General features: G+C 36.8%; 1 protein-coding gene across 1 annotated transcript in view; it reads right to left on the reverse strand.

Moving 5' to 3' along the window:
• USH2A (usherin) overlaps positions 1–14,591 on the reverse strand; it is a 352,517-nt gene that overhangs the window by 315,992 nt on the left and 21,934 nt on the right. Inside the window, exons 3-7 of the mRNA XM_072333648.1 lie at positions 7,101–7,236; positions 6,050–6,113; positions 3,215–3,509; positions 2,032–2,216; positions 170–391 (exon numbers count right to left, since the gene is read on the reverse strand). Coding sequence (XP_072189749.1) covers positions 170–391; positions 2,032–2,216; positions 3,215–3,509; positions 6,050–6,113; positions 7,101–7,236 — 902 coding nt within the window. The remainder of the gene's footprint in view (positions 1–169; positions 392–2,031; positions 2,217–3,214; positions 3,510–6,049; positions 6,114–7,100; positions 7,237–14,591) is intronic.

Consider the following 14,591-nt stretch of genomic DNA (forward strand, 5'->3'; position numbering starts at 1 on the left):
ATCATCTCAAACTTGATGTACTCCTTCAGACCAAATCTCCTTCTTATTCATAAATGTAAAAGCAGAACAACCTCAAGAAATTTTAAGCAAGTAATTACATACTAACTACATACTTCGCACAGCTTTAGCAATTGGAGGCAGTGATAAGAAGAGTTTCAGTAACACCTACCTTCCACTGACTGTAACTTCATTGACTCCATAGTATCTATGCCTAAAATTTACCCAAGACTCATTAGTATGATACTGGCCACGCATATGAATCCTCACTTGTGTAGCTTTCACAAACTCTTGGAGAGATGGAGTATTGTAAAAATCATTGTAACCAGGTCGGTGATTTGGTTCCGGAGTAAGAACACTAAAAGTTAGATTACCATGAGAATACGGAGTAAAGCTGTTTAAATAAAGGAAAGAAAGACAAATGAAAACCAAAACATCACAAATACTACAGATTCCATCCCTCAGTATCTTTTGTCCTCAGAGAAGGTCTCCGTGTTATGGTACATAGTATCTTATGGATTCTGAGTGAAGGTCTTATGCCACAGAATTCCTAGTTACCAAATTTCAAGGAAGAGAAAGAAAACATACTTTAAATATCTGTTTTCCCCAGACTGCCACACTCTTCTCTGAACCTTAAGTTTCCCATTAAAATGAATCACCTAGTGACAGACTTCTGACTTACAGAGGTGGTACAAGATGTAGTAGGAAAAAAAAAAAAAAAAAAAAAAAACAAAACTTTAACTTAACTTTGCTTTTCTCAAGGAAACTGAAATGCCCATTAGACACTAGCTCATGATCACCGAACTACAAAGTTCTGAGCTACAGTAGGGAATCTTAAAACCAAGGTCACTTGCCCTCCATGACATCCTAAGAAGTTCTGTCCACTGAAAAAGAAACATGGTCCTGTCTAAAACCTCCACAGACAACTTGATGACATGTCTCAGCACTTAAAAGCATGGGGTGGGCTGGACATAGAGCATTATTCCAACATTAGCCCTTCTTTCAGTACACAGAATCCTCACCATTTACAGAGTACATTCCTTAACTTTTAAACAAATATTCTATGCATTCTCTACAGAATTCTAAACTCCTGGAGAAGAAAGATGCAGACACATGAATAGTCTTAGGAAGGCACCATAAGTGAAACAAAAAAGGGAAAATAATGCCTACAGCACATGGTACTGTATTTTCTGACTGTTTTCTAGCCTAATACTATCTGGCATCTGAAATTAGGCAAGAGATAGTGAATTTGATTACCTGTAGTGGCAAAGATTCGTGTGTGTATGTTTATGTGCATTTATATATGTGCATATATAAAATTACATACATATTATAAGCTACTTACTATATTTATGTATAACAGGTTAAAATGTTTAGGGTTACACATGCTTACGGTCTAGTAAAAAGGTTTACAACACGTTTCTGAAGTAATGACCTTTCTTGGCTCACCCCCTGAGATTTTAGTCTTGTTCTTGTTTAGAAAAATTAAAAAGCTTTAAGTTACAATTTTGAGCCCATTTCTCACGTTCTGTATAGTAGTAAGGTCAAATAACTGCATTTGTGTGCTTAAGTTTCTGTCCTCTTTTCTAAGCTCCAGAGCAAGTTGCAGCCTCAAAGATCACAGGATCACAGAATAATTGTTCAGAAGGAATACGTTCATACTCCCTGCATAGATATAACCTATCCATTATAACAGTGTCTTTCTCCACTCTTTATCTCACTGTTCCCTAATTCTACTGACAATAACAGTCCCACACAACACAAACACACACAATTTCAGAAGTCTAGCTCAAAAATAAAACAGTCAATTGTGTCACATTCCTCAATGCTTGAAATCTGATAAAAAATGACAGATGACCTTTGGGTGATCTTCAATCGAAAGGTCAGATTTTGGATCTTTTATATACCTAGAAGCCTATAATAAATGAGTATACCAAATTAAAAGATTATATCTCAGTAGGACATGGAAATGAATTGTGTCAGGATGCTACCTGTTCAGAGCATCTGTAATATGAAGATAATATCCACTCATACCTAGGAAGCTGGAGACAGTTGACAGAGTCTGGTTTTTCTAGAGATCCATTGTTATCCATTCCAAAAATACTGCAATTTTTAGCAAAATACTGCCAGTCTTCCCAGTTAAGATCATTTCGTTTTTTCCTTTCTATTCTTATTGCTTCAGGGTGCGGGCTGAAGAACTGCAGTATAATATAGAATATCTACAAGAGAGCAAATGAATGAATTGATATTAATGACTGTGTTATAAAATAATTAGAATTTCAACACTACTTTATTTCAGTGTGACAATACAGTCTAACATCTACAGAATACGAATCCAGTAATTCAGTCCATCCATTGTCTTGAATCTGGAAAACAGTTTTTGTTAAACAAGCTTTTTGTTCTCTCATACATTATAGAGCAACTGAAGTGTTGCACCAAAACTCTGTTTTCTTGAAGACCATTTGAATCTGAAATATGAAGCCATCCATAATTTGTTATTCTGATATTAATTTTGACAAAAATGAAGGGCATTTAATGAATCTGTCATCACTTTGGTATTCAACCTGATACCTGTATTGTGCTGACGAGTATTTCCCTCAGCATGTAACGTTGAAATGTATACGCGCACCAAATCAGTTTTAAAGCTTCACGTATATTTGAATTGATTTTTAAATAACAGACATTCTGCTTTATGTGGCCAAAACCTGCCATGGTATTCTTTACCTTTTCCACATTAATAACAAAGAAAAAAACTTAGGCTACATAACAGGTCTCTTACAACATGCCAATGTGATACAGACTTTTAAAACTTCATTTGGCTGCAGTCAGCTTTGTATCTAAAAAGACAAGACTTGCACCTCACATTTCAAGAGAAAACTAAGTAGAAACTTACAAAAATCAAACTGAAATTTAAAAAAAAAAAAATCAAGTTAAAAGACAATTTCTAAGTATTGATGACTTCAAACAGGATATTCATATTGGTACACCTAGTCCAGATTACTGCTTAAAACAACAGTTGAGGTACATCAAAAGAAAAACTCCATAGCAAGAATTATAGGACATTGCTTCCTGCTGATAATGGAATTCCTCTTTCTGGCATCTTAAGGAAACTATCTTAAAGCATAAAGTTTGAGTTTCACCAAAATTTTAAACAAAGTGAATACAAAATCTCTTCCTAGTTCAGATTAACAGATAGCAAATATAATCTTCTCATTACCTGATACTGTCCATTTCGTAAATCTATTGTGATAGAAACACCTCGATCCAGACCTGTAGCATTAGCAAACACAGATGAAATCCAGGTGGTCCCAATGTCATCATCATTGATGTAATACAGAGGATGGGCTTCTGCATCCAGTCTCAGCACTCTGTCATTAGTGGTATCATCTGCACCATTAGGGATGCAGTACCTCTGTATCAAAGGGTGTACCCGGGGATGACTTCCAGGACAGCGGCACTCTGACTGGGTATGCAGATGAGGAAATGTTCCAGAGAATACTTCCAAAATGTCTCTGTCACGGCACATAAAGTAATTACGTACATGATAAAAAATGACAAGTGTCACTTTGTGCCTCTAGGCTCATAGATTAAATAAAATTCAACTTAGATTACTCTAAAAGCCCTAGGGCCTGTTTTCATCTCATATAAATGGGGCAATCAGCTAGGAATCAGGCCACCTAGGGTCCCTACTTAATCAATAGCAAGCAGCAGGCATCTTCAGAAGGAATCTATGAAAATGTGCTTGAGTTGATTTCATTGTTCAGCCTTCATAGTCTGGAGCTCCACAAATAAATGGAACCAAGAGAAAAAAAAACTCCTTCTTTGGGACATCTTCTCAGGTAAGATCAATTCAGCCCTAAGTGCAAGGTGAAAAACCCTACCAATATTTAATTATGGTACCATGTCTGACTCCAGTCACTGATTTGGACTGTTCTTGAGCATACTAGAGTATTGGCTTTTTATGAGGCATAACCACAGATGAGTTGAATGCCTGTCCTCAAACCCTCCAAAAAGACAGCATGAGAAGTATCATGCTGCACTCTAGAAAATGTAGATAGAAATATTTTCCCTTTTAGCAAACTGTAACATATCCACTGATCTGGCTGACCAACTCTTAAATCGCCCTATTAGATTCCTACAGACTTTGCAAAGCAATTGAAACATTGTAGTTCTCATTGACATTACTAATCCGAATAGATAGTAGGAAATGGTAAGCAAAGTAATAGATGAATGACATGGGCAGATTACATAAACATTTGTTCATCTCTTGTGTAGAAGGATTTGGGCAGCCCAGATGGTATAGATTTTTTAAGTTAAAAAAATTTACTTATCCCATCTTCCTAATTCCGTCAGTAACAGCTACCACAAATCATACAGAACAGAGTGGCAGGACCTTCTTAATAGCCACAGACCTAAAATAATTCATATGCAAGACAAACTTTTATTCAATTTATCTCATGCAAACATTCTGACCTGAATTATTTGTGGGAATAAAACTGCATTGACAAAGTTAAGAATCGTTAATTTGCAACACTTTGTAAAATACCTTACCTTTTTTATTTCTAAACTATATTCTTCTCAATGACTTCAGTTGTAGCTCAGAGTATTGTAATTCAAGTGTTCTTCCAAAAGAATATGCAACCACCATGTTATTTGTACAGTTTGGAATTCAGATTCATATTAATACTTTAAATTCACAGGAGGTCAGTTCGTTGTAATATCCTGCAGACATCAGTACTCCTAGGAATCTGCTCTCCATCTTATTGAAAGATTATCATTAAGTAGCCTTAAGGTCTGCAGTCACAAAGTGTTGCTGTGCTTAGCCTACCCAGTAGCACCACACAGACAAATAAGAGCTGACTTTTTCTGGCCAGTTTGAGTTGACAGGATTAATCCAGCAAGAACTGGATAGCAAAGGTAACATCTCTTTGTAACACACTAGGAAGGGAGGCTGGAGGGCAACAGAAATTGCAGTGGCAACTGTAATTTGGCCTAGGGGATGGAGGATGTCAAAGCAATTGGCTCAGGGCTACACAGGCTGAGGTAGAAAAGTCACTGGTAGCTTATGAGGACTATCTAGTATAGAAAGAAATGAAGAATAAGACAATAACCTCTTGGGGGTAGAGGCTTGAGGGTGAGTGTCAAGAATACAGTACACAGATGTCTGATGCCATGGGGAAACTGAAGCTAGAGGAGAAGAATCAGTACAGAAGCCAAGCTAGCAGTGACAAAAGTCAGCGTGTTGACCAGCTAGAACGTCTGTTCTCTTCCTCTGGATCACTGGCTTTGAACTGGTCTAAGCAGGATTGGTCCCCTGTCCTCTCCTCCTTTCCCCTGAGACCAAGGCATTGCCCCATGAGTGCTTCTGAGAAGGTGGGAGTAAAGACTATGCCTGACAGACAACTGCCAATGCACAGCGAAATCCATGACAGGGAGGTTAGCTTACCAGTAAGCCTTGCTATAGGGGCTAAACATTTAGAGACAACTGTTCACAATTCTGGGAACAGTAGCAGACTTTACTCTCTGGAAGGAAGGAGGCCATCAGAGCAGCACCCCATCTGCAGAAATTTATGGAACAAATTGCCTGCAGCCTACAGGAAGCTCTGGGGAGGTATGGCAATTCTCATTTAACAGGCCTAAGCTTACCAGTACACACTATGTCAGAATTTTGACAAGTTGATAACACCTAGAGAGCTTATAAGCATTGGAACCTAGAAACTGGATCTAGTCTCTCCTAGAATACCTGCTAAGTCAGGTTATAACAGGAACAACACTAGCAAACAAAGTAGGCACTTATTTACTTTTGAGTTTCACTATATATACTTAAGTAACAATTAAAAAGCAAAATACATTATATTGTCTAATTTAACTCAAAACTTTGAAGATCAAAAGTCATGTTTGAGTTGATGTCCAGTAAACTGCATCGTAAGCAATCATTTAAAAGCATCTAAAAAGCACAATACTTTAATTAATTAATACATAAGTAAATTATCTATTCTTCCTCACCAGCAACTCTTAATATTTTTTTAAACAAAACAGTAATGTTCTTTACCTGTTTGTAAGTGCCACCGGGTAAAATCGAAAGTCTTGCATCCTTCCAACAAATTGGTCTAAACCTAAGAAAATATACTACAAATAAGTAGTCAAATCCTGTTGAGCATGAAGCAGTTTTTCACTGTTTGAGTGTGCCTTTAATCCAGCACACAGAGATCTCTCTTGCACAATTACCCTCTGAATGAAACCATCTTGGATCTGGACAAAACTATAGAGGGCAGTAACTTTATTATATTTTTTTTTTTAATAAAAGAAGAATGATTTATAATAACTTTGTAAGAACATTTTGTACCTATCTCTTTTCTGATTAGAGAGGTGGCACGAGGATCGGCTCATTAGACAGAAGTAATGAGCCAGTCCATGTGCCACCTCTAATTAGAGAAGAGATACAGTAGGTACAACTGTACCTATCAATTTATACAATAAAGATACAAAACAGTTTAAAGTACTCCTTTCTTTTACATATTTACTGGTTAATTTGTATTCAGAATCAAAATCACAAACAGAAGCATTAAGAAACAGGACAAAGAATGACTTTGTTATCCAAAAGGTGCAATAAACTCCTAAATATAACTATGTCACTTGGCTTAACTTCAAATTCTATGCATTTCTGAAAAGCACTATTCAGTGTTTTTACATTTGCAGAGCCAAGAATTTGAGAAGAGCAGGAAAACATCCCAAAACTGTTCTACAATGATCATGTCACGCTGTAGCACACGTGAAATTCCAAATGTTGATGAATAGTACCAATATCAGGCTGAACAGTTCTCATACTGCTAGTAGTTTATACAAGTACTGATAGAACTGAAGAACGTGAAGAGTCAAATCTTCATCTCTGCTCCTGTCTCTGAACTGGCATGCAATCTAGTGGCTAGAATAATCCTATTCTGAAATAGTTTCTTCTATTTACTCAGAAAAATACCAATAGTAAATTAATAGAAAGTATTACTTCAGGAATCTGTATGTTGGGCAAAGCAGAAAAGACTATATCTACATGTAGTAGTATCTTATTTTGAATATTCTACATCATTCTACTAGAATAGATTTACCTGTGAAGCTTTGTCCAATTTTAAGTGTCCCATCTGCATTAGTATCTGCAACTGTTCCTACAAGGATCCTTGAATCAAAAGGTGTGTTGTCATCTTCCCAGCCATTCAGGAAGAAACTAATTCTGCTGTGATGCACCTATGGAATCAATGAAAATTGGAAAGTGTGTGCTTCATTATGGAAGCCTTTTGCTTTCACTGCATGTTTCAGATATCACCAATTAATCATAAACATTACTTTGACCTACTTGGCATCATGCCTTTATTTTTGGCACCTACTGAAAGAAGTTACCTCTTTTCTGTTCATTCATTAGCAATCCAGTTAATAAGATCATTATTCAGATGCACAGACTATAAAAATTCTACAGTGGTTGAACCAAAGAAGTATCTATAGTACACTGATCTGGTAGGGAGGGGGGAAGAGAGAAAATAAGAGAAGAGTCTGTTTCACAAGGTACAAGACTGGTTACAGCTCCTTCACCACTTCGGGCCATAGGCACATGCTATAGCTGTCAGAGCTCTTCTTATACACATCAGCTCATCCAGGCCTCAAGGGACCATCTACCACACTCAGGATAACCAAACACAGCACATCTCAGCCAGGCCTTGAATACCCCTCCAAAATGTCTCCCTGGCCCCAGCATGTTTCTTATTACAAGGGCTGAAGGGAATGGTATAGAAACTGGATACAGCTGCTTTACACCCAGTGGGTAATTCCGTTACATCCATGGAACCCTTGGCTAGGAATGAGCGCTCAGTTGGCACTCCAGGGTACTGTTTTCTGCAAGCACTCCCTGCCCTGCCAATTCATTTTAAATTTGAGCGAATGTTCATAGGAATGGTTTATGGCATTTTCCCAGCTCCACAAAGTCAAATGATGCTGAGATTTTACAAAGGTTTTTTTTTTGTTGTTTTTTTCCCCATTAGAAATCCATACTTAAGTTACATAAAATTGGGAAAAGTTTAATAATATGGAAGTGCCTTTCCAGCTGGCATTTTACACAGTAATTTAATTGTAATTTTAAAAAAAAAAAAAAAATACAGGGACAAGATGAAAATAAGTCGTGATGGGCACAGTTATCTATATGTTAATGATGTGAAATACTGCAGCTAACTTCAACGTATTCCAAACTTTTGAACTTAATTGAATAACTCACTTTAGTCTCATTTCAGAAAGTGATATTTTGTTGTTTGTCTTTCTGCAAAAATGTAACTACATGATTTTAATAATATTCAGCCGGCATGAGGCTTATTTCACACAGCAGCCTGGTAGCTTTTGAATTTTGAAGCATTGTTTTGATTTTGCAGACATATAGAACTTCAGTTCCATTTTGCAGACGTGCACGCCTAGCAAATCATGTCCACAGCAACAAAAAAACCTGGAGTGCTTCAGCCTGCCTGATACTCACTTGAAACAAGAACAAACCTGGAATAACTGCTTCTGTAAGACCAGCAGATATATGAGAACAAACAAGGTTTGAAAAACAGAATAACTTGTAGCAAAAAAGGAAGTTGAAACCTGAATATCAGTTTTAAAGCCATAAAGAAAGCACTCAAAATGCTATTCCAACAATAGAACACTCCAAATTTCAGACCAACATAAACCGACACAATTATCTATAAATCAGATGATCATCATGAATGCCTCAGGCAACATGAGCGTATAAGTATTTTAAGAAAGAAAATATAAAATGAGATAAGGTTTCCTGCTTGTTTTGTTTTCCTTTAGGTTTCACATCAAATTGTGCAGATTATCCTCCTTAAACCTCACTTTCAAACATATACATGCATGCTGAGCTTTATTGCTGTTTCCACATCCAGTCTGTATTTCCCAAATCTAGACAGGAAAATTTATTGTCCTTCCACTGATGGAAATTTGAAGGCTATTATCATAATTACTAAGCGATGAGATTTCTTCTAAAAGTTACTGCATGTGAGTTTAACTCAAAATACATCTCCCTCCGTTTAAATTATTCTTTATGTTGACACATCAATGACCTGAATGCAACATTTTTTTTAAATTTAATTTTAATTCAAAACCCTCTAAACATCTGATATCCTATTTGCCAGATCCTACATATATGCGTATATGGGGGTTGCACTGCATTTTTTTTTTCTGCATCACATTTTTTACAGCCTGTTACTGTCATTTGGTGTTTGACTGTTATCATCATAAAAGATACAGGCTTTTCTACTTTGTTATTTGCAGCATTATCTCATGTTTTACAACATCTTTGCACAACATGCCCGCACATGAAATATAACTAGTGAAAAGTTCTCAGTGGTATTAATGCATAAAAAAGAATGTGGTTCCATCTCTACTGTCTTTACCCAGCCAAAAGCTGATGAACAGCCAATTTTCCTTTATCACATTAGCACAGCCATGAGGGAAACACATTTGTTCTAGTCAGCTACACTAAAGATACTATTACCAATCTAACATATACATGTTTTATATCAGCAGTATTCTCAGAGTATGAGGGAGCCAACAATATATTAACACTAGCATGACAGTTTATTTAAGAAAAGAAAATTGTCTCTGTAGAGGGACAGAAGTTAGAAATGTATGGCTAAAGCTCAGTGTCACTGGTCTAATAAAGGTAATAATTCTTAAGCTTTCTTTATAGCAGGTAACACTCCTGTGGCAGCTCTGTCATATCATTCAAATAAAAATGTTGTCTTTTACAAGTTTAAGAGTATCTTTATTTTTAGCCAGATACGAAGCATGTCTCTGATTTCCTGTTTTCACTGTAAAACATTTGTAAGTGGAATTCAGAAATGGGCTCACACACTCCCAACAGCTCTCCACAAGATTACCACCTCAGCTACAGCCTCTGTAGGACCCCATTCTGCATCCCCCTGTAGTAAGCAGAGCACTTGCCTTCACACAGCCCTATTAAAATTAGTGGGACTATTTATGGCTTAAGAGTGACAGAATTGGGCCCTAAACGATCAGGTATTTTTACTTGTTGAAAATAGGTGATTAACGACAATTTTAAATCTCCCTCTCCCCTCCCCCATCAACAATCTCTTTATATTAAATAGGATTTAGAATAGTTGGGTTTAATATAGCACATCCCCAAGGTAGCCCTAAGCACTTTACAATGCTGAATTGGATATCAGTAGTGCAGTGACTGTGTAAGGCAAAGGCAGCAGTCATTATGCATTTGGCAGTAGCTCAGTGTAATGATCCCCCTGCTGGTTATTAAAGGGGGTATGAATATCTGACATGGGAGGAAAATGTAGGAGGGAAGCCATGTGTGGGATAAAGAAAAAAAAATCCCAGTGGCTCTCCGCTGTGGGAGGAGAAGAATATCTCAAAGTTTGGTGTCAGTCTAGACTAAGCTAAATAAGAACCAAGGTTGGCACCAAATCTGCTGTTTGACGTGGTTAAAGACCATCAGCACTGAACTGCATACAATATCAGAGAAATAAAAGACAAATTTTACTAGTATCTAACTAAGACAATGGGATTACCTTATTGTCTTCATAAATAACGTTCTATGGGAATTTGCCCTAAGAGAATGAGACAGGTAGGAAAGCACAGCCTCTTGCTTGCTGTAGAGCACAATACCAGAAGTCTGGAACTCAAAATCTCTAATCCCAGCTCTGAAACCATCTCTCCCTCTTGTGCTTCCCCATCTGTCAAATACTTAGCAAATTACTTCATGGGAAGGTGGCAAGGATTAGTTACTAAGATCAACTCAGTCTGCAACTACATTAGCTTCTGCCAGTGCAGAGCTTAATAACAATTTCAAGCAATGGAAAATCCATATGATGGTGCACTGAGATGCTAAAATATACATGTAATCTTTCCTCTAATAGCATTATTGTCATGATCCAGAAGAACATTCAAGATGAGAGGTGCAGGACCAACAAAGCCAAAAACAAATTCATTTAGTACATGTCAGTTGCCCTTTTAGCCAATTCAAACCACTTCTTTCCCAATAACACCAAATCCAACCACTGTTTTCCTAGGAAAAATTACCCTGATGGGTCACTATGGTGCAGAATGAAGAAAAAATAAATAAAAAAATCACTGAAGGACAAGACACTATTTATGAAACTAGATATGGAAAGCAAAGGCATTATGATCATGTTCTCATCAGAAAATCTACTCAAGAAAGCAAAATAATGAAAGTTAGCAGAAGTGTTTCCACTTTAGATCTGGCTGAGCAATCATGGAAGAAAAAATATAGAGTATTTTTCACATATTAACTAATTACAGAAACTTCCACTATATTGCAGCAACCTATGTGCCAAAAAAGCACTATAATTAAATCCAGCAAAGACCATGGGACCAACAATGGCAAAAAATAAAAGGGGAGCATATGGGAGAATGTTAAGGACAAATGATGCTGCTCCTGGATACTCGCTGACCCTCAAAACACAGGCAGCTCTAAGAATTTTTCAGCCTAACATGGTTTCTATAAACTTCATAACTCCCCATGTATTTCTTTACATCAATTTAAGTTTCTGTTCCTTGAATGCAAAACCTGGTAGTTCCCAAAGGCACAGACTGTAGAGATAGATTGAAAAATATGGTAGCTGTTTCTTCTCATTTTCTTTCTTTCAAATAAAACTTAGTATTTCAGTAAAACCACTCAATATGTCTAGCAAAAGAAATCTAACCTTCCATATTAGCATAAAGGCAGAATAAATTTGGGGTCTCAAGTAAATGAAATAGTTATATGGATCCCCCTCCTTTTCTTTTCTGAATGATCAACAGGAATGATCAACACAGAACAAACAAGAACCAAACATTTGTCATTAGATAAATAGGAGAAAAAGGAATACAATGCAGTGTATGTGATGGACACTGCTATTTCCAAACATGATAAAAAAAGTGCAGTTCAGGGAACTACAATATACATCAGACACCAAACAGTATCCTGGTAGATATTACAGATTTGTAAACTAAAACTGGAGAGGAAAAAAAAAACCTGCTAATTTATAAATTACAAATGCAAATTTAGTTAATTGCAAATGCAAACAAAACTCTAAAACTAAATACAAGCTAAAATTAAGACCTTGCTTCTCTACTTGAAAACAAGCAAAAACTGAACAAAATAAATTATTGGGAAAGACCAAAGAAATCTGCATTAGCTTATCCTTTAAATAAGCCCTATTTACAGCTCAGTGAGCTTCTCAGAAATAGAAATTTATTATTATAAAGACAGTTACACAAAATTCTAAGAATTTTGAAGAGCTTTATGAACAGCAATTGAGTAGCTACACAAGTTACCTGGTAAGGCATTTAAAACTGTTCCACTTATTTTTCAGAGCAGCAAACAGGCAGAAACAGAAATGACCCCTCCCCTTAGTTACTATAAAACCTTAAGCAGCTCCGAAGTCAATAGAGCTATACAGGATTTACAGAGATATAAATGAAAGCAGAAGTTAGCATAAATGATTTGCTTAATCATTCAGAAATAATGAGGAATCAGATTCTGACAGATCAGAAGAAGCTGTGACTCACATAGCTCAAAAATTACTCCACAGCATTCAGTTACAATTGCTCACAATTCGGTGTGTGGTCCTTATACAAGTTGCTTCCTAAGCACAGCTTGCTACCTGTTAAAAAAGCCAAGACTCATAAAAAACATTCTTTTCTTCTATACATATTGCAGATCTGTTGCAACAAGAACTTCTTCAATGAGCTCACTCTATAGAATCAGACAGTGTATTAACACATTTTCTCCCAAGGTGAGAAAACAGATTAAGGTTATGACCAAAATGACAGGCCTGTGGCTTCCTTGAATACTTTAATAGAGTCAACAAATCAACAGTGGTCACTGATGACAACAGATGAAAGAAGACAATAGATGGAAGGAGAGGAATTAGTGATGCTGTTATAATAGTGTAATCAGAAACTTGAACATAAAAATCTTTTTCACCTTCAACCTGTCTAAATATGCTCTTTTTGCCTCCTTATATAAAGATATACAGCATAGTCTATCATTGGGTGACACGTGGGTTCACATCTCTAGTATGAGAGCACATGTGAATCAGAAGCATAACAGTTAATAGAAGATGCATTAAGGGGATTTTGCATATCAGTGAGACGAGACACATAGGTAGGTACTTCGATATTTTCTTGCATAATTGCAAGTCTTCCTGAAGCTGCAGTTACAAAGGCTGTAATGCAATTTTAGTATTTTAAGTGAATTTCAGTAAAGAGAAAAGGTCAGTGACATTGGCTTAAGGAATACAAAGTGAACAAGCAGACGTTTTGTGGAAAGAAACACTGTATGAAACCATTAGCATGAGTCCAAATCTATCTTATGCTGTGACTCAAGCAGAGGTAATGAAAAAGAAAAGCACCACACCTGCCTTTTACATAACATTAAAAACTGAACTATGTGCCCCTAGTCTGGTATATCAGAAATGGCAGAACACTTTCTACCAAAGTGCCCCCAAAATAAGTATTTATTTTTCTCACAAGTATTATAAAAAATAAAGGTCATCCTAAAACTCTACCCCTCCCAAGCCTTCAGATAAGCCCCCACCAGCCACCTCAAGACTGCTTTGGTAGATAAATAGATGCAATAGTTTCCACAGCTCAAATTCTGCAGCTGTGTCAGGACTCCATTCCATGTGGCTCACCAGCACTAGTGTACAAGCTGCTTGTATAATCTGGTTCTCTCCTTACATTATACGCCACGTGCAGTTTTAACCAAGTTTAAAACCTCAGCTGAATGGATAACTCAGTACTAAGTTCTATAAGCATTAATATACCTTTGAGCTGTAAGTACATTTTGGCAGTCATAACATGTTAGCTAGTAATGTTTGGGCAGATGTCTTACATACACCAAAATCTATAGTACTCTTGCCCCTTCTCCCCCACCCTCTTAGAGTCACATATAGAGTTCACTCTCAAACTTTTGCTATTCAAATTTTTGTTTTCTATTAGGAATGAAAATGGAGACAACAAGGGGTATCTTGCAGATCTAAAGTTTGGCAAAAGATAATGAATTTATGGAGGAGACGTGAGAGCAAGAACACATCATAAGAAATTTGCCTCATTACTTGTTCTCAAGCAGACACAAAATAATGCTAATAACCACATTGACAGGAATTGGGGGGCAGCAACCAGGGAAAAAGTGAGTTCAGAGAATTTACCCACATAATACTTAACAGAAAAATTACACCTTCTATACCAGTAAAAACCTGCTGATGACTCAGCCATCAAGCGTGGTTCTGCTTCACCTAGAAGTTCCTTGAATATTATCACAAGGATTTGTTCAGCTTGCTCCCAGAAAGATTGTAAGGGTATCCTGTAGACCTCTGCGTATTGTTTAATACACTGGTGGTATTTGCAAATCTGGTCACTCTTTCCCTACCCTTACAGTCTGGATGTGATCAAGCTGAGGAGAGAAGTACTGCCTTAAATAGCTATTACAGCTCCTTAAAACCCTTACACCATTTGATTTTTGCCCATTATACTCCAGCAAAGAAAAACACGCACACAAGTCTTATTTTACCTACTACTGC

This window comes from Excalfactoria chinensis, chromosome 3 (genome assembly GCF_039878825.1).
Source record: "Excalfactoria chinensis isolate bCotChi1 chromosome 3, bCotChi1.hap2, whole genome shotgun sequence".
NCBI lineage: Eukaryota > Metazoa > Chordata > Aves > Galliformes > Phasianidae > Excalfactoria > Excalfactoria chinensis.